The 19,431-nt window shown below is 39.7% G+C and overlaps 1 protein-coding gene and 1 long non-coding RNA gene across 2 annotated transcripts in view; one reads left to right on the top strand and one right to left on the bottom strand.

The window, feature by feature from the left end:
* Positions 1 to 530: 530 nt before the first annotated feature.
* Positions 531 to 2,076, bottom strand: LOC129407604 (uncharacterized). The gene is made up of 3 exons (XR_008631623.1): positions 1,964 to 2,076; positions 857 to 983; positions 531 to 611 (listed from the first exon to the last, which is right to left on the bottom strand). It is a non-coding gene; the product is annotated as an uncharacterized LOC129407604 (long non-coding RNA).
* Positions 2,077 to 2,179: 103 nt separating this feature from the next.
* The window catches only part of LOC110164235 (cytosolic 5'-nucleotidase 1A-like), a 28,797-nt gene continuing 11,545 nt past the window's right edge, over positions 2,180 to 19,431 (top strand). Inside the window, exons 1-4 of the mRNA XM_055149501.1 lie at positions 2,180 to 2,410; positions 2,784 to 2,951; positions 10,197 to 10,326; positions 12,308 to 12,430. Of these exons, the coding sequence (XP_055005476.1) occupies positions 2,303 to 2,410; positions 2,784 to 2,951; positions 10,197 to 10,326; positions 12,308 to 12,430 (529 nt within the window). The 5' untranslated portion in view covers positions 2,180 to 2,302. The remainder of the gene's footprint in view (positions 2,411 to 2,783; positions 2,952 to 10,196; positions 10,327 to 12,307; positions 12,431 to 19,431) is intronic.

The raw sequence follows: 19,431 nt of genomic DNA, 5'->3' as shown, positions 1-19,431 counted from the left end.
CAAAAAAATTCAAAAAGACATTAAAACAAAAAGGGTTTTCAACACCAAAGAATGAAAAATAAATCAGAAAATAAAAATATACTGGCAAAGTTATGTGAATGGGGCAAAACTGTACCTAAGGATTACAGGTGTGATTATTTTGATTATAGTTTGTTCATTTAATTTGATCTTGTGAGAAAACACAGAAATTAAAAATACATCACAAAATGAAATACACAAACTGGCCAATGTTGGTGCTATTTCGTAGCCTGATTCATCAAACAGTTTCACTTCGTAGAAACCATCTGAATTCATTCGTTCGACAGTAGGCAGGTACTTTTTTTCATTTAACCAGTCGCTGCTATTTGGTTGTGATGTATGTATTGCTAACTGGTATATTAAGCTTTTCCCAAATCCCTGTAGGAAGATAAAATTCACCAAACCTTCTCTTTGTTTCGGCTTTAAATCCTCGATCTTGGAAATCGTTTCCAACACAGAATGTATCACTTTTCGTCTGATTGGCTGGTGCCCGAACTCGCACTTCTTGCAAACCGCCTAGTGTATTCTGATTCCTGACATAGTCGCTGGAGAGAAATTTTATTGAGTGGAGGCACAAGGTGGCACCAGCCTGGCTAAAGAAAAACAGTCATCATTGCCAAATACTACAAAGAACCACAGGCAAAGAAACATTTGAACATTTTTTAGGCCTAAATCTTCTAGTGGATGATGCGCTGCCGAATCTTTTTAACCAAAAAAGTGCTACAAATCACGTTTAAGAAATCACTGATATTCACATGATCATGTATAAAGTAGGTCAATATGGCTAAAGGATGAAATACAAAAAAGAACCCACACTTAAGTCAAACTGCTCCAGTACCTCATTTGGATTAAAGTGCAGGTAGCCTTTTCATTTTTGCATGTCCCTCAGACTAGTCCAGACCCAGCCCTGCAGGTTCAGCTCACACGGTGCAGGTTTGTGGTTCTTCTGACTCACAACGTCGACGCTGCAGGGGAATTACAACACTGAACCACATTTGCATATATGGTGTTTACTATAGAACTGTAGAATTGTACAGACAAAACAGCAGTCTAAATAATGCACAAATAGTAAGTAATATTACCATAGATGGGGTGACCAGATTTTCAAAATAAAAAGATGAGACACACCCGGTTTGTGGTGGTTGGTAATAATAAAATTGAGAATCAAAAATTGTTCTGCATTCGGGTCATTCACGACTAACATGTCAGAATAGTCACATTTTCTTTGTGTTTTGGTCATTTTTAAGCAGCTTTTCCTAACAAATGACAATGTATGCCTCTCTTTACTGTTAGAAGGTATCAAATTAGTTAAAAATACAGACATTTCTGCCCGTAAGTCCAAGTCAAATCCATGTTGTTAGTTTTGAGAGTCAAGTTCATTTCAAGTCTTTAAACCACAAAAGTACCATTTATAGCTTAGATTTTTTTTTTTAAGATAATACAGTAAGAACAGGAAGATTCAGATTTAAAAGTGCTCCTCAAGTCACAGGACTCAAGTCCGAGTCAAACCTCAAGTCACTGACCTCCAAGTCTTGTCCCAAGACTTTGTCCATTTTATCAAATCAAGTTTCAAGTCCTAAAAATAGTGACTCAAGTCTGACTGGAGCCCAAGTCATGACTTGCAAGTCCCACCTTTGCTTTCAAATATAGGCTTTTACAACTCAAGCAGAAGTGCATATGGTGAGCAAACTATGGCCCAGGGGCTATATGCAGCCCTTTAATCTTTTTAATCCGGCCTGCCAAACTTGAATAATAATAATAAATTTCAGTGTTTTAAAAGTAATTTCAATAAATAGTAAATACTGTGGGACTTGAAAGACAGATATTTTGTTGTAATGCTTTGTAATGATTTTCAGTGATGGGATATTTCAATAACATGGGATATTTTTTCTATCATATTTCATGTATTTTTATTTTTTTTTTTTTCTCTTATGAGGTGGATTACCAAAAAACTCCATGCATCTGCTCCTGGTCCGGCCTTTCCATCAAATTTTGGAATCTTTTGTGGCCCACGAGTCAAAAAGTTTGCCCACCCCTGGTATAGGCCGTCTTTATCCGTGCAAAAATACTCATAAAATAAAAAAAAATCATCTCTGGAACCAGCGCCTCGGAGCCAAACCAGCGCCAACCCGGACCTACATCACCACACAAACCCCGCCCCTCTGCGCTGCGTCTGTCTCCGCACATTTCCGCAAAGTTTGGGAGTGTAGACTGCCACTCTCCCGCAACCAATTAACTCCATTTTACTTCTTTTAGTCAGTAATTTTAGCAAAAGTCGTTCAAAATGAGCGAAATCAAGCCTATCGAAGTCACCGAGGAAGTGGATGAGGAGAAGGATTGGGCCGCTGCCAAAGCGTTCTTTGACAACCTCAAAACTAAAAAACCCAGACCCGTGAGTAGCTGTCACATTTTAGTTGCTATTTTAGTACTTTATTAAATATCAGTGGATGGTTTCTCACGTAAAATTGGCTTATTTACGTCGTGTGTCATCGCGTTTTTCCATATCCGACTAAAAAGCGGGCGTAACAAGCGTATTACCAAGTTTCCATTTTCAATATTGCTGTAAACTTTAATAAATTACTATTAAACTGGCATAGGTCGTGCACAATTACGCATTACGCATTGTTCACCCATAATTTGCTATTAAAATTCGTTTTTATTAGACAGTTTAACCCCAAATGACCGTAGAGTTTACCATTAGCCAGTACTGTTCGTCATTTTACGCATTACGCACGAACTCTTTTTGTTTTTATCCACATTTGCAGCCCAAACCACGAAACGCAGTCACTATCGCCGTTTCTTCCCGGACACTTTTCAACCTGGTGGAGGAGCGGAAGATATTCAAGGAGCAGGGCGTAGAGAAGTACGTCGCTCACCAGGTGGAACACGAAACCGAGCCTCTCCAGCCCGGGCCTGCGTTCCCCTTCGTGAAGGTACAGCACACTGACACTGCACAGGCTCAGAGCTGTGGACTTTATATCTGCATGTGGAGCAGAGTGGGTGTGGCAGTAAAGAGATATGAGCCTACACAAAATGTTAACATAGATAGATAGATGAAAGATAGTTCAAGTAAGTAAAACATACAAGTTGTAAAATAAAGATTACAGAGCAAGATTGTACAGCTGTGATTTTTAAACCTGTCACTCTAAAGCTAAGGTGGGGCCAAGTCGTTGTTTTGCAAGTCTGAAGTAAGTCTCAACTCTTTGAACTCAAGTCCGAGTCAAGTCCCAAGTCAAATACAAGGCAAGTCCAAGTCGAGTCCCGAGTCTCTGTCCCATAAAGTCCAAGTCATCTGCTTTGAGCTTCAAGTCTTTAAACCAAATTACCACTTATAGCTTAGATTTGAGCAATTTATATGAATTTTAAACTAAACTGTACTTAAAAAAGTCATTTTATATTTATATATGAGTAATATTAGGGATGTAACAATATCCAAATCTCTAGGTACGATATTTTCACGATGTACATTTCACGGTGCGATATTTTGGAGAGGCTAATGTAATTGTTAGATAGGATATTTTTCTGCTTTTAAAATACCTTGAGAAGATTTTGTTGCAAATCATTACCATCATAATTCCAAGAGTTCAAGTAAAAAACATATTTTGTCATGTTGTCTGCACTGAAATGAATCATGGGATATGTAGTTCTCTATGTTTTTTAGCTTTTGCTTTTGCTTCTATAAAACAATACATTTAAGCAAAGAAAATCAATAATTCAATGTATTGTGACGCCCCACGATATTGTGAGACTTTTTACGATACGATATCACGATATTTCGGTTGTTGTTACATTCCTAGTATTTATATAAGAGTTGTAGAAATGTGAATTTTTCCTTTTTAAATTTCTTTGTCAAGATCTTAGTGTGAATCATTACGGTCAGAATAGAAAGTCTTCTCAAGTCACAGGGCTCAAGTCCAAGTCAAATCCCAAGTCACTGAGCTTCAAGTCCAAATCGTGTCGCAAGTCTTGGTCTGTTTTATCAAGTCAAATCTCAAGTCCTGAGTCCAAGTCACGACTTTCAAGTCCCAACCTCTGTTCTGGATGCCTGCGCCTGTTCCGGACACGTCCCACTGGAAGCAGGTCCCGGGGAAGACCCAGGACACGCTGTACGGACTATGTCTCTTGGCTGGTCTGGGAACGCCTTGGGGTCCCCCCCCCGGAGGAGCTGGAGGAAGTGTCCAGGGTTAAGGAAGTCTGGGAGTCCCACTTAGACTGCTGCCCTCACGATCCGGCCTGGATAAGCAGAAGAAAATGGATGGATGGATACGTTATATATTGAAATCCTTAAAGTGCCCACCATTTGCTTTGTTATTTTTAAATTCCATATATTTTGCTTCTTAAATCTTCTGTGTGCTCGTATGTGGTAAGCGTTTAAAAAAAAAAATAGAAAAAAAAACATTGAATGAGAGGGTGTGTCCAAACGTTTGACTGGTGCTGTTTAAACATTACCAGTCAAAAGTTTGGCCACACATTTTTCTTCTTTGATTCATAATTCCACACATCTTGCATCATATACAGTATTTGATGTCTTCCATATCTAAAATTCAGAATATAGTAAACATAATGAAAAAAAAAATGAATGAGAGGGTGGGTCCAAACTTTACGGTAGCTTATTAGCAGAAGTAGTAATAGTCGTAATAATTTTCAATAAAAAGGATAATAAACTATAACAATGAGTAAAGATCACAATACACATTACAGAACATTTATAAAACCCTGTGCCTTTTTATTATAAATAGGGATCTAACAATAACCAAAATATTGTGACATCGTTTCGTCAAAGTATCTCTGCTTAAATTCATTATTATGGTGCAGCAACAGCTAAAAAAACTGAGAGAACTACATAGACCATGATCCTCGGGTGTTGTCGGTGCCAATTTAACATTAATAACACTTTAAACTCTTACAGGTGGTATAGAGGATTTTTAAGGGAAGAAAAATACAGCAACAAGAAATACACCACCTTCCTCCTCCACAGCTCCCTCAGTAGAAACAGCCTCTCTACTCCTCCCGCCTCCTTACTCTAGAAATTACGTTTGTTTACAGCCAGTGTGCGTTCAGAATTACTTTTGAAGTGACCTGTCTAGAAGTAATTCAGCGACCGACGTGTCAGGTTTTAGACCCTTTGTCTGCTTCAGTCGCGCCATCGCTGGAAGGAATCTTCAAGAATCACCTCAGTTTGGCTTTGCTCCTTTTCTCCTTCTCTTCTTCTTTCAGCGACCTCAAAAACAGGCTTTCTTTTGCAGCGAACTGGTCGTGGATTCTCGTGCGCCATCGCAACAAACTTGTGCGAATTGTGAGGAAGCTATAGTTTGAAAAAGCTTCTAAGAATCGCTACATAAACCACGTCATCCCCGCACGTCGGCGAGTGAGTTACACTAGGAATGTAGGGAGTTTGATTTACAACCTAACAGCCAATAGAAAATGAGGGAGCCTCGTTTTCTATTGGCTGATGTTTATCTGGCCTCACTACGTCCTTAGTTGATAGATTTTCATTCTTTTTTTCTTTTTTGGCCATCATAATTACAAGGCTGCTGCGTCTCTGTAATGGTGTTTTAAACTTTCATTGACAATTTGAAACTAAGGAGGATTTTTTTTTGTTTCAAGTTGTCAATGATAGATTATAGAGATGCAGTAGCCTTGTAATTATGATGACCAAAAAAAAGAGAATAAAAATTCATCAACTCTGGACGTGGTGGGGCTAAACATTTGCCAATAGATAACGACACTGCCTCGTTATCTGTGAGCTGACAGGCTGTCAATCAAACTCCCTACGTTTCTAGTGTAACTGACTTGCCTGCGCCGCCGGTACGTGGTTTACGTACGACTGTCACGCAGTCCACAGACGCAAGCCGCACGGACGCTGTTTACTCCACCAACGCAACAGTTCTTAGCGGCTTTTTTTTACCTATATCTTCCTCGCAGATCGCACAAAGTTTGTTGCAATGGCGACAAGAATCCAGGAGCAGTTCGCCGCAAAAGAAAGTCAGTTTTTGAGGTCGCTGAAAGAAGAAGACAAGGGGAAAAGCAGCGAAGCCAAACTAAGGTGATTCTTGTAGATTCATTCCAGCGATGGTGCGACTGAAGCAGACGCAGGGTCTAAAGACTGACGCATTGGTCCACAAATTACTCCTGGACAGGAAACTTCTGCTTATTATGAAAACCTACTTTATTTCCAAGAGCTAGACAAACGTTTTTCAGGACACGAATGCGATATCCTATGTCTGAAAACGTAATTTTCAAGGCAAAGAAAGAGTCCGCTTGCTGCTGCGTGTTGTAGCTAGTTCATTCGCACGGAATCTCCACGCAACCTTCTCTGCTCCCCTTTCCTGCTCCTGTCCCCGCTGCCCGATCCACTCTTCCCCCTGCTCCTCATTTCTCCGGGCACGGAATCTCCTCTCTCCTCTCCTCTCTCCTCTCCCTGCTCCTCACTTCTCCCTGCTCCTCACTTCTCGTCCGCGAACGAAATGTCCGCACACCCCCTCCCCCCGCTCCTCACTTCTCCGTCTTGCCTAACCAACACTGTAGTTAGTTGTTTACAAGTCATGTGCAGCACCGGCTGTAAACAAACCTGTTTCTGGCGTAAAGAGGAGGCGGGAGGAGGCGTTTCTACGTAGGAGCTGTAGGGGAGGGGGGGTGGTTTCACGCATGCGCAACATTTGAAAAAGCACAAACAGTCGCTGGATTTCTCGTTCCTTGGAAAATCCTCTATACAACCTTTAATTCTTTATATTACAACAGAACCATTATAACAGTATCAAGGCTTTTAAAAAGAAATAAGTGGCATATTCACAATTTTGTTAGCCTCTACAAATATCACAATAAATATCGTACTGTGAAATGTATATATCGTGAAAGTATCTTGCCGAGAGATTTGGATATATCATTACATCCCAAGTTATAACACAATTGTCATCCTTTCATACCTACATTGTATTGTCTAACCTGCTATGCTCATTTCAAATTAAAAATAACAATTCCTTGTACTCGATTGTGTAATGAAATTTGCATGGAATTCAGAAGTGTCACTCTGACCGCGCCCTTAACCACTATGACAGGTATGTGCGGCCCTGGTTCAGAAGAGTGCATTAGACTTTTTTAGGTCTCTGAACGAATGTGCCTCTAGCTGTAGGTTAGATGTAAGTCTGGAAATGAAATTCTCCGTTGATGTTACACAATGCGACCAAACAACTTCCTCACTACTGTAGGAATGTCTGCTTTTTACACCGTGTTGTAGCAATACTGGTCAGTTTGTGGGTTAAGAAAATAATGACGGTACAGTCCTGATCTTTCAAAACGTTATGCAAAATTGACTCTTTGAGCTTTTAGCCATGTTTGAATGTTGTTACTTCATCAAAAACATTTCTGGACTTGTGTTTTGTTTCATTAACGCTTAGTTTTGTGTCATTAACACATGGTTAACACACAAAAGGACCCTTGAGATGCTGCAGTTTTTTTTACCACGACACCATATGTAGCAGCAAATGTGACAGAAGACTTTTACAGGAAATACTTTTAGGCAAGGCAAGTTTATTTGTATAGCACAATTCGTACACAAAGTAATTCAAAGTACTTTACAAAATAAGAAATGCATTAAAATCATAATAAAAGCAAATCAAAACATAAATAATCATGAAGATTAAAATAAAAAAAGAGAGACATAAATTGGAGAGAAGAGTGCGGAATGAAAACCTTTCAGTTATTTGCACAGTTAAACAGAAATGTTTTGAGTCTGGATTTAAACAGCGTCACAGAAGAGTCTGTCTCACATGTTCAGACTGTTCCAGGTTTTAGCTGCATGAATCTGAAACTCTGACTCCCCTTGTTTAGTCGTGACTCTGGGCACCAGCAGGAGGCCGGTCCCTGAGCTCCTCAGAGTGTGAGATGGTTCATATGACACTAACATGTCACAGATGGACTTTGGTGCTCGGCCATGGAGAGACTTGTACAAGCAGAGCTGCTTTAAAGTTTATTCTCTGAGGCACAGGAGCCAGTGCAGAGACCTGAGCACAGGACTTATGTGCTCGTACTTCCTAGTTCGAGTAAGGACCCGAGCTGCAGCGTTCTGGATGTTCTGGATGTTCTGGATGTTCTGGATGTTCTGGATGTTCTGCAGCGTCTCACAGCTCGTTTGGAGAGACCAGTGAGCAGAACATTACAGTATCTAACCTACTGGAGACAAACGCATGGATAAGTTTCTCCAAGTCTGATTTAGACAGTAAACCTTTGATTTTTGCTATGTTTTTCAGATGGTAAAAGGCTGCAGATGTTATTGATTTGATGTGGATGTTAAAGTTCAAGTCTGAGTCCATTATTACTCCTAGATTTCTTGCCTGATTTGAAGGTTTTAGAGAGAGAGACTGGAGGTGACTGCTGACACTGTCCCTTTGTTTCTGTGGACCAAACACTATGACTTCAGTCTTGTCAGAGTTTAGCTGGAGAAAGTTGTTTTGCATCCACACACTGATCTGTTGGATGCAGTGACCAAGTGAGTCCACTGGTCCTACTTTTAGAGGAACACAAGGGACAGTTGGATTGTGTGAACTTCATTTTTTGTTGTTTCCATATCCTTGGAGACTGCAAGAGGCAAACCAAGATGATACACTACCGCTCAAAAGTTTTAGAATGCCACACTTTTTTCTGTTTTTTTTACTGTTTACTGTCGACCAAAACGTATTTTTATTAACTTTTGATTCCTGAAAGTGTCCACCTTTGGCAGACATAACAGCTGAACACACTCGTGGCTCGTTCTTTTTACAATAGAAATCAAAAAATCTTCAGAAAGTTCTTCCCAAGTCTGTTGCAGAAGTTTTGTCCATTTCATCGCAAACCAGCTCGATGGGGTTTAAGTCTGGACACTGTGCTGGACACTCCATGTTTTCAAGCTTTTACCTTCTTGTTCTTTTTTCCTGAGGTAGTTTTGGCAGAGCTTGGACTTGTGTTTTGTTATATTTTATCTTTTTTTAACCTCTGTCTGTTCAGTTCTTACCTTTTATACCATTTCAAGCTCTTCATTGGACTAACACGACTTGAATTGCAGTAAATAACTGGAAAAATTAGGGTCTTCTAAAACTTTTGACCGGACATTTGAGACGTTAAAGGCTTTTTACACCATATGTGGCAGCAAATGTGGCAAAGACCTTCAGAGGAAATACTCCCAGACTTTCAAGATGAAACACTTTGAGGGAATTAATCATTTCAATCACCAAGAAGTGGAGTAAGAACAAGGCGTTGAGGCTGCTGTGACGCTGCAGGACACAGATGAGGGACACTTTTGGCTTTTCCTTTCCTCAAACTGCCCTTGACACAGATCTGCAGACCTTTCCTGACAAATCCTCCTGTTAAACTGCACTGAGACCTTTGACTGAGACACAAAGGACACTTTAATCTACACTATCAGTCAAAAGTTTTAGAACACCCCAATTTTTCCAGTTATTTATTGCAATTCAAGTCGTGCAAGTCCAATGAAGAACTTGAAATGGTGCAAAGGTAAGAACTGAACAGACAGAGGTTAAAAAAGATAGAAGATGACAAAACGTAAGTCCAAGCTCTGCCAAAACTACCTCAGGAAAAAAGAACAATACGATAAAGCTTGAAAACATGGAGTGTCCAGCAGCACAGTGTCCAGACTTAAACCCCATCGAGCTGGTTTGGGATGAACTGGACAGAAGAGTGAAAGCCAAGAAACCTACAAGTGCCACACATTTATGGAAACTTCTGCAACAGATTTGGGAAGAACTTTCTGAAGAATATTTGATTTCTGTTGTAAAAAGAACGAGCCACGAGTGTGTTCAGCTGTTATATCTGGACACTTTCATGAATCAAAAGTTTAGAATACGTTTTGGTCAACAGTAAACAGTAAAAAACTGGAAAAACTTTGGTGTTCTAAAACTTTTGAGCGGTAGTGTATGTATAGCTATATTTGAAGGTTTACATTTACTTTATGAGAACATTTCATACACTATTTTAAATGTAGTTTTATTCTACACTTGGAAATTAATGCTTTTTCTCATTTCATGGATTCAAAAATCAGAATTGGCTTCTCAGTTTTCCCGGTTACATTTTTCTTGATAACATCCAATCCATAGTTAATGAACTACAACTACACAAAAGGACTTGTAACTGTGATGTATGACTACACAAACACGCACACTCATCCATCCCGCTCGTGTTCACAGGCTCTGATGAACGTGAACGACCGCCTGAGACAGCTGTACCCGGGAGAGGAGGAGCTGTTTGACATCGTGCTCATGACCAATAACCACGCCCAGGTCGGAGTGCGCCTCATCAACTCCATCAACCACTACGGTACTCACCCGTTACTGATCAAAACTAAAACTAGAATCCAAACTAATGTGTAATCCTCATTTAAAATGTACCGATACGGAAAAAAATATGTGCTGTGATACTAAAAGTCTTTGTTAAACCACTTCTGGTGCAAAATTAAAATGAGACTAGGGATGGGCATTCGATGAAATTTTCTTAATCGATCGTCGGAAGAATTAACGATCGATTATCGATTAATCATGAACGTTTTTATATTAAAATGATCATCATTATTATTACTATCTGCACTACTAATCTGCATAAATAAATTCAACTTTACGACATATAAACCGTAACGACTCTAGAGCCACATCAGCCCGTTTGACATTATAATGTGTTTAATTCAGTTTTGTGCAACTCTCACAGAAACAAAACTTAAAACCGCATCGCTAATTTGCATAAACTCAGCGAAGATAAAACTACAGCTCTTGTGTCGCTGATGCGGTAAATTTCTGTCAGATTAAAAGACATGACTCAGTGGAATAAGGGTTAGTGTGACCAGGACACCGTACGGAGGGAGGGAGGTGGAGACTCGTCATCGACATTGAGCGACTTTCACCTGGTAAAACTTTTTCCCACTGGACACCGAAACATATGTGCTGCTTTATACACTGTGCACATGGACTCACACTTGTCCCGAACGCAACGGAAAGTGTGGAATTTCTTGTACAAATCATCTTTAAATACGCACATGCACTTCGGTACGTTACAGGCGGACTGACTGTTTGTGTTTGCTCGCTCCTTCTGAGTGCAGAGACACATGTACAGACCCCTGTTTGGTCACGCTACACACAGCATTCGATTTGTCGATTAAAATTAACGTAATCGATGAAATTCTTAATGATCAATTATCAATTAATCATGCCCATCCCTAAATGAGACACAAACATTTTAATCACCAAAACTGTGAAAATGTCAAATGTGTTGCACAAATGAGTTTCCTTCCACTAAACAAGAAACAAAATTGTTGTATATCGTATCGTTTAATGTGATGATACAGTATCGATATCGTGGGCTGCTGTATCGATATATCACCAAGAGTATTTTTTTGGGTATATTTTTAACTAAATTATTTTGTTACAGCGCTACAGTTTTGTTCGCTTGTTCAGAGGAAGGAAACTCCTATGAGACCGGGACCGGACTAGACTGGGACTAGACTGGGACTAGACTGGGACTAGACTGGGACTAGACTGGGACTGAAAACAGTTTAGTCCTGGTTTAGTCCTGATTGAGTCCAGCATTTTAAGTCACGGAAACGGGAAACGTTATCTGTTTTTTTCCATTAAATAAACACAAAATTGAAAACTGAAAAAAAATAATAAATCGTTACCCATTTTTTCAGTTTGGTTTTGGACTAAAACAGGACTGAACCAGGATTGAACCAAGACTCAAACAAGACTAAACCAGGACTGAACCAGGACTGAACCAGGACTGAAACCAGGACTGAAACAGGACTGAACCAGGACTGAACCAGGACTAAAACCAGGAGACCAGGACTAGACCGGGACCAGACCAGACTGAGTCCGAGACCAGACTGGGACTAGGACCAGGACTGAGACTGGGATTGAGACAGGAACCTGACCAGAACTGAGACCACGTCTGAGACCAGGACTGTGGTTGGGACTGAGGTTGGGATCAGACCGGGACCTGAGACCAGACTGAAAATGGTTTACTGTCCTGGTTTAGTCCTGGTTTAGTCCTGATTTAGTCCTGGTTCAGTCCGGCATCACAGTTTGAATCACAGAAACGTGAAATGGTCGATATCCGTTTTTTTCCATTATTTATTTAAACACAAAGTTAAAAACTGAAAAAAATGAATCGTTATCCATCTTTACATTTTGGTTTTGGAGACAAATAATGAAGAAAATTGTTGTTTTTTCGTTTTCTTATTTTTGGTTTTATTTTGAAAAACAAAGGAACGAATGATACACGGATTATAAATTCCTCTTTCCTCTTGTTCCAGACCTGACCATCGAGAGGTTCTGCATGACGGGTGGTATGAGCCCCATCGGTTACCTGAAAGCCTACATGACCAACCTGTACCTGTCCAAAGACCCAGAGAAGGTCACAGAGGCCATAGAAGAAGGTACGTGCGTTTTGTTGTTGTTGCACATGACGGGTTTTCATGGTTTTCTAATTCTGACTTGGTTTGGACTTGGTTTGTTTGAATAGTACGTGTTGTAAATATTTATCAAAGTTTTGTGGAGTGGTGTAGTGGGGATTTTTTAAGTGGGGGTATGTGATTCAGGACTGAACCAGGACTGAACCAGGACTGAACCAGGACTGAACCAGGACTGAACCAGGAGGACTAAACCAGGTCTAAACCGACACTCAATCCTGGTTCAGTTCTGGTTTGGTCCTGGTTTAGATATGGTTTAGTCCTGGTTTAGTCCTGGTTTAGATCCGATTTAGATCTGGTTTAGTCCTGGTTTAGATATGGTTTAGTCCTTTGTTAGTCCTGGTTTAGTCCTGGTTTAGATCCGGTTTAGATCTGGTTTAGATCTGGTTTAGTCCTGGTTCAGTCCTGGTTTAGTCCTCATTTGGTCCTGGTTTAGACCTGGTTTAATACTGGATTAGTCCTGTTTTAGTCCTGGTTTAATCCTGGTTTAGTCCTGGTTTAGTCCTGATTCAGTCCTGGTTTAGTCCTTGTTTGGTCCTGGTTTAGACCTGGTTTAGACCTGGTTTAGACCTGGTTTAGTCCTGGTTTAGTCCTGGTTTAGTCCTCATTTGGTCCTGGTTTAGACCTGGTTTAGACCTGGTTTAGACCTGGTTTAGACCTGGTTTAGTCCTGGTTTAGTCCTGGTTTAGTCCTCGTTTGGTCCTGGTTTAGACCTGGTTTAATACTGGATTAGTCCTGTTTTAGTCCTGTTTTAGTCCTTCTTAAGTCCTGGTTTAGACCTGGTGTAGACCTGGTGTAGACCTGGTGTAGTCCTGGTGTAGTCCTGGTGTAGTCCTGGTGTAGTCCTGGTTTAATCCTGTTTTAAGTCCTGGTTTTCATCATTGCCAGTAGCTCCGGTTTGATATTTAAGTTATAGCTATTTTATATTTGTTATTTTTTTTACTCTCGTGTACCACGCTCACTACACCCCTGGTTTTATGTTAGTTAAGTGTTAATTTGTGGGAAAAGCCCTTGAAAAGTAAAGTAGAAAAAAAAAAAAAACAGAAAGTATTGTTGTCTATGTCACGAACACAGAAAACTACATCCAAAATTCATAGACAATTTATGCACAAGGACAAAGGACATTTTTTCTTTTTTTCTGTCAGTTAAAACCTTCATAAAACCAAAAGTATGTGTTGTCCTCTATTTTTTATTGGTCTAATAATAACTATTGCATAATGTAATTGAAGTTTTGGCCCTTGTTCGCATTATGGTTGCCAGGTAACACTTAATCATAATCAACCAATTAATTAAACACAATTAACCTTTAGAAAAAGTATAGACCAAACATCAATCATCAGTAACATTTTGTGACACATCGAGATTAGAAAAGCGGCTTTGTTCCAGAGTGAATTGTACATAGAAAGTAATTAATTATATTTTCAATTACTATATTTTGGGAATTAAAAGATCCAGTTACAGTATTACGCAAAAAAATTGACTCTTGTGGGTGTTAAGTTATGTTATAATGTTGTTAACTCCTCAGAAATATAACTGGAGTTGTGTTTTGTTTCATTCACACGTTTGAGTGGTATAGATACAAAACTAATATAAAAAAAATGTAAGGTTAGATTAAATGAAAAGATCAATTTGGAAAATGGCACGACACATTAACTTGTGATGCACTTGAATTCGATTAATGGTAAAAATGGAACACCAACTTTTTTGTTTCTAAGTGTTTATTTTTTATTGTAATATTTTTGTAAACTATTATTTTTGTAAAGTATACTTATGTCTAGGGGTGGGCGATATCTCGATATTTTTAATATATCGAGATTTTTTTTAAACTCGATATGAATTCTGACATATCGTATATATCGATATAATGCTTATATTCAATTTTGATTTCGCCGCTTTGCTTGTTTGTTTCTCTGTCGTCGCCCGCGCGCCACCGCCTCCCTGATTTTGTTCGCTCGTGTCTCCTTCACTCGTCACTATCGCCGTGAACGCCGAAAGTTGGTGCCAGTGAAAAGCTTCTAGCGCCACGAAACTTTTCCACCATTTACAGACAAAAGCATCAGCAGCACATCCTCATGTTCCACCGAGTCGCGTCCTTTAGCCCGAAAGAAGCTAAACCGATTTGAGCTGCACGTGAGAAGTGCGCTGTTTATGCAAATTAGCCATGCGCTTTTTAAGTTTCGTTTCTGTAAAACGTAAACAAGTCTGCGCAAAGCTGCAAAAAAAATGTATAATAATAAACATAAAATAAAATAATTAACACTATAATCTCAAACGGGCTGATGTGGCTCTTGAGTCGTTATGCTTTATATATTGTAAAGTTTAGTAATGTAAATTCTATTTATGCAGAAGATTTTAATTAATAATCTGCTGCAGTGTCACTTGTACAAAAGTGTTTGGAAACGTTGGGTTTGATCTGCAGTGGATTGTGGGATTAAACCTCAGAGCTCCTCACTGCTGGATAATAACATGGATCTATTAAAATAAGGAACATCCTGAGCTTCTTCTGCTAAATGAGCTCATGGTTCTGGTTCTGGTTTGGATAACAGAGTTAATGCAAAGATGAGCTTGAGTTGAGTTGTTTTATTTATGAATGAAACAAAGGAAATATGTTTTATTTCTTTTATTTGACAGTTAAATTATTATTTATGTAATTAGGGTTTTTTTGTAATCTTAAATGTTCCTATATGAACTGTCGACCTCTTACACTTTAATTAAAAAAAAGGACCTTGTGGAATTTGGCAGATTTGTTTTTGCAGTTTTCCGTTTTAGGGGGTTATTTTTTCCTGTACAGATATCGAGATATATATCGTATATCGAGATATAGCAAAATATATCGAGATATATTTTTTGATCCATATCGCCCAGCCCTACTTATGTCTATGGAAGAAATTCTTTGAAAATAGCCATTTTTGTTCTGCTCTGCTTTCAAATGGCCATGGATTTCTCTGTGATGAAAAATTAACAATGTTGCCATAGCGATTCAATGTATTAAACACTTCTGAATTGTAGACAGTCATGACAATTGTGTCCGTATGAGAAAACATGTTGCAAAATAAGTTTAAGGCCAAAGAAATTGAATTCATTTGAATATTTTCAAGAGCTTGGTGATACTTGGTGATAGCCAGCAGACACACACCCATAAATGTGAAAACCAAATCGTGAAAAAAGACATAAAACTATCCACAAGAGCTGATCTTTGGCATCTCCAAAACTCAAAATGCTCTGCTCCACCTCCCCCTGATGTCATGTATTGGTAGTTTTAAAATTGACAGCTACTTTTTACTTTTTGTTTAGTAGGAACCAAATGATTCTAGTGAAAGTGTGGAGTGTTTAAAAAGATGACAGTTTACATCATAAGTTGGAACAGTGTTTTCTCTTTGAAAGAACAACTCAGCCTGAATCTGCATGTGTGAATGAAACAAAACACAACTCCAGGTCTGTTTGTGACGAGGAAACAACATTAGAACATATCAGAAAATAATATAGTAGAGCAGCTCGATTATGGAAACAATCATTATCACGATTATTTTGGTCAATATTGAAATCACAATTATTCAAACGATTATTTTTTTTGTTACACGACGCGTTTATTCAGCTTTTCTCTCTTAAAACCCACTTTGTTATTGATAATTTACGCAAAACTTTCAAAATGAAAATAAATATAGGCTACAAATATGTATCTTAGAGCAGTTTTGCGATGCATAAAACAGAGGTGGGACTTGACAGTTGTGACTTGGACTCGAGTCGGACTTGAGTCACTATTTTTAGGACTTGATACTTGACTTGATAAAATAGACAAATGCTTGGGACTGGACTTGGACAAAGACTTGGGACTGGACTTGGACAAAGACTTGGGACTGGACTTGGACAAAGACTGGACTTGGGACTGGACTTGGACAAAGGCTTGGGACTGGACTTGGACAAAGACTTGGGACTGGACTTGGACAAAGACTTGGACTGGACTTGGACTGGACTTGGACAAAGACTTGGGACTGGACTTGGACAAAGACTTCGGACTGGACTGGACTTGGGACTGGACTTGGGACTGGACTTGGACAAAGGCTTCGGACTGGACTTGGGACTGGACTTGGACAAAGGCTTGGGACTGGACTTGGACAAAGACTTGGGACTGGACTTGGACAAAGACTTGGACTGGACTTGGACAAAGACTTGGGACTGGACTTGGACAAAGACTTGGACTGGACTTGGGACTGGACTTGGGACTGGACTTGGGACTGGACTTGGACAAAGGCTTCGGACTGGACTTGGGACTGGACTTGGACAACTTGGACTGGACTTGGACGGACTGGACTTGGACTGGACTTGGACTTGGACTGGACTTGACTGGACTGGGACTTGACTTGACAAAGACTTGGGACTGGACTGGACTTGGACTGACTGGACTGGACTGGACTTGGACTGGACTGGACTGGACTTGGACTTGGACTTGGACTGGACTTGGGACTGGACTTGGACTGGACTTGACAAACTTGGACTTGGACTGACTGGACTGGACTTGGACTGACTGGACTTGGGACTTGGACAAAGGCTTGGGACTGGACTTGGGACTGGACTTGGGACTGGACTTGGACAAAGGCTTGGGACTCGACTTGGGACTTGGGACTTGGACGACTTGGACAAAGGCTTGGGACTCGACTTGGACAAAGGCTTGGGACTCGACTTGGACAAAGGCTTGGGACTCGACTTGGACAAAGGCTTGGGACTGGACTTGGGACTGGACTTGGACAAAGGCTTGGGACTGGACTTGGGACTGGACTTGGACGGACTGGACTTGGGACTGGACTTGGGACTGGACTTAGACAAAGGCTTGGGACTCGACTTGGAACTCGACTTGGGACTCGACTTGGACAAAGGCTTGGGACTCGACTTGGACAAAGGCTTGGGACTCGACTTGGACTCGACTTGGGACTCGACTTGGGACTCGACTTGGACAGAGACTCGGGACTCGACTTGGACTTGAATGTCAGTGACTTGCGGCTTGATTCAGACTTGAGGCCTGTGACTTGAGAAGATATGATGCTTCTCCTAAAAAAATAAGTTTTTAGAAAATACTTTTCTCTTTACAGTTGATAAATATGGTGCTTAATTTTACAGGAACAAACTAGAACATGTCCCTCCCACTTCTGTTTGTTACTTTGGATGAAACTGAAGTACTGTGAGGTGGTATCATCAAATGTACTACAGTAATACACAGTACAACACAGTAAAACAGAGGGAAATACATAGAACATGATCCTTTCATTTCAGTGCAGACAAAATAACTGATATTAAGCACTTTTAAATCTTAATTCTTTCTATTCTGACCGTAATAATTCACACTCTTATCAAAACATTTAAAAATAACAAATTAGTATTTCTACAACATATAAATGCTCATATCTAAATATCCCATGACTTTTTAAGTACAGTTTAGTTTAAAAGTCATATAAATAGCAAATATCTAGGCTATATTTGGTATTTTTTTGGTTTAAAGACTTGAAATGACTTGAAGCTCAATGCAGACGACTTGGACTTGACTCGGACTTATGGGCCAGTGACTCGAGACTCGACTTGGACTTGCCTGTATTTGACTTGGGACTTGACTCAGACTTGAGGCCACAGACTCGAGACTGACTTCAGACTCACAAAACAACGACTCAGTCCCACCTCTGCTATAAAACAAAATAAATAAAATGCTTAAAAATACATGAAATAAGACATAGAAAAACATAAACATATCCAAAATAAACTATATATCCAGCTATTCTACAATCTCTATATTTAAATCTCAGAATAAACTTTGTTCTCCAAACACATATAATCGAGCTGAAACGATTAGAGTTTAACAAACAAATTGAAATCGCGATCAAGATTCAATTCAAAAATCCAACACAGCCTTATAATATGGGCCTTTTAAATATGGTAGTAATTGAGTGCGTATACATGCACATCAATAACCCGGTTATGATCGGGTTTTTTGAGTATCCCGGTTTCTTGATGGTGCATGTATACGCAGTAACCCGGTTTCAGTAACCCGGTTATGGCAGTATCCCGGTTATTAGAAACCGGGTTACTGTAGCTGGTTTATTCCGATAGTAACCGGGTTACTTGTGGCATGTAAACGCAGTACCCCGGTTACTGCAACATAAAGTTGAGTGCGCATGCGTCCAAAAGACACTTTCCAGCCTCTCAACACAACAGTAGTGACATAAATAAATTGACCAATATAAATAAAGTGACCAAACGAGTGAAATGACTGTAAAATTAAGAGCTGCGCTAAACCTGCACACGTACAATCTGCACTCGTACGACCTGCACTCGTGTGACGCTGAAAAGCTAAAACATGAACTATCTCCTATACTCTATACGCACGAAACACACTTACCATCATTAGCGCCTCTTCTGTCACAGAAATAACACACATAATCCACAGAGTCGTGTCATTTAGTCCAAAAGAAACTGATCACATCAGCGGCACAAGGAGCGAGTTGTTTTTATCGCCGCTAACAGTTTATGCTAATTAGCCAAACGGTCTTAAGTTTCGTTTCTGTAAAACGTAAACAAATGTGATCACAGCTGAATTATCTGATCAAACGGGCTGATGTGTCTATAGTGTTTATGGTTTATATGTTGTAAAGTTGAGTTTATTTATGCAGAAGATTTTAATGAAGAATCTGCACAGTGGATTGTGGGAGATCTCGTAGCTCCTTAGCTTCTTATGCTAAAGGAGCTCACGGTTTGTATTTTTCCTGGTTTATGAAATTGATTTAAGTTAATTTTTGCGCCTGCGCATTTGTAAGATTATGTCAAGAAACCGGGATACTCCATTTGATCATGTATACGTGGATATGAGTATCCCGGTTTCTCAGTGCGCATGTAAACGCAGTAACACGAATACTGACATAACCGGGGTATGGCTAATAACCGGGTTACTGATGTGCATGTATACGCACTCACTGATTACACCA

The sequence above is a fragment of the Boleophthalmus pectinirostris genome, unplaced genomic scaffold (genome assembly GCF_026225935.1).
Source record: "Boleophthalmus pectinirostris isolate CB_2022bp ecotype Guang Dong unplaced genomic scaffold, ASM2622593v1 HiC_scaffold_13, whole genome shotgun sequence".
NCBI classification, from domain to species: Eukaryota; Metazoa; Chordata; class Actinopteri; order Gobiiformes; family Gobiidae; genus Boleophthalmus; species Boleophthalmus pectinirostris.
Note: the sequence above shows the minus strand (reverse complement) of the source record. Positions and strands in the feature narration are given on the sequence as shown.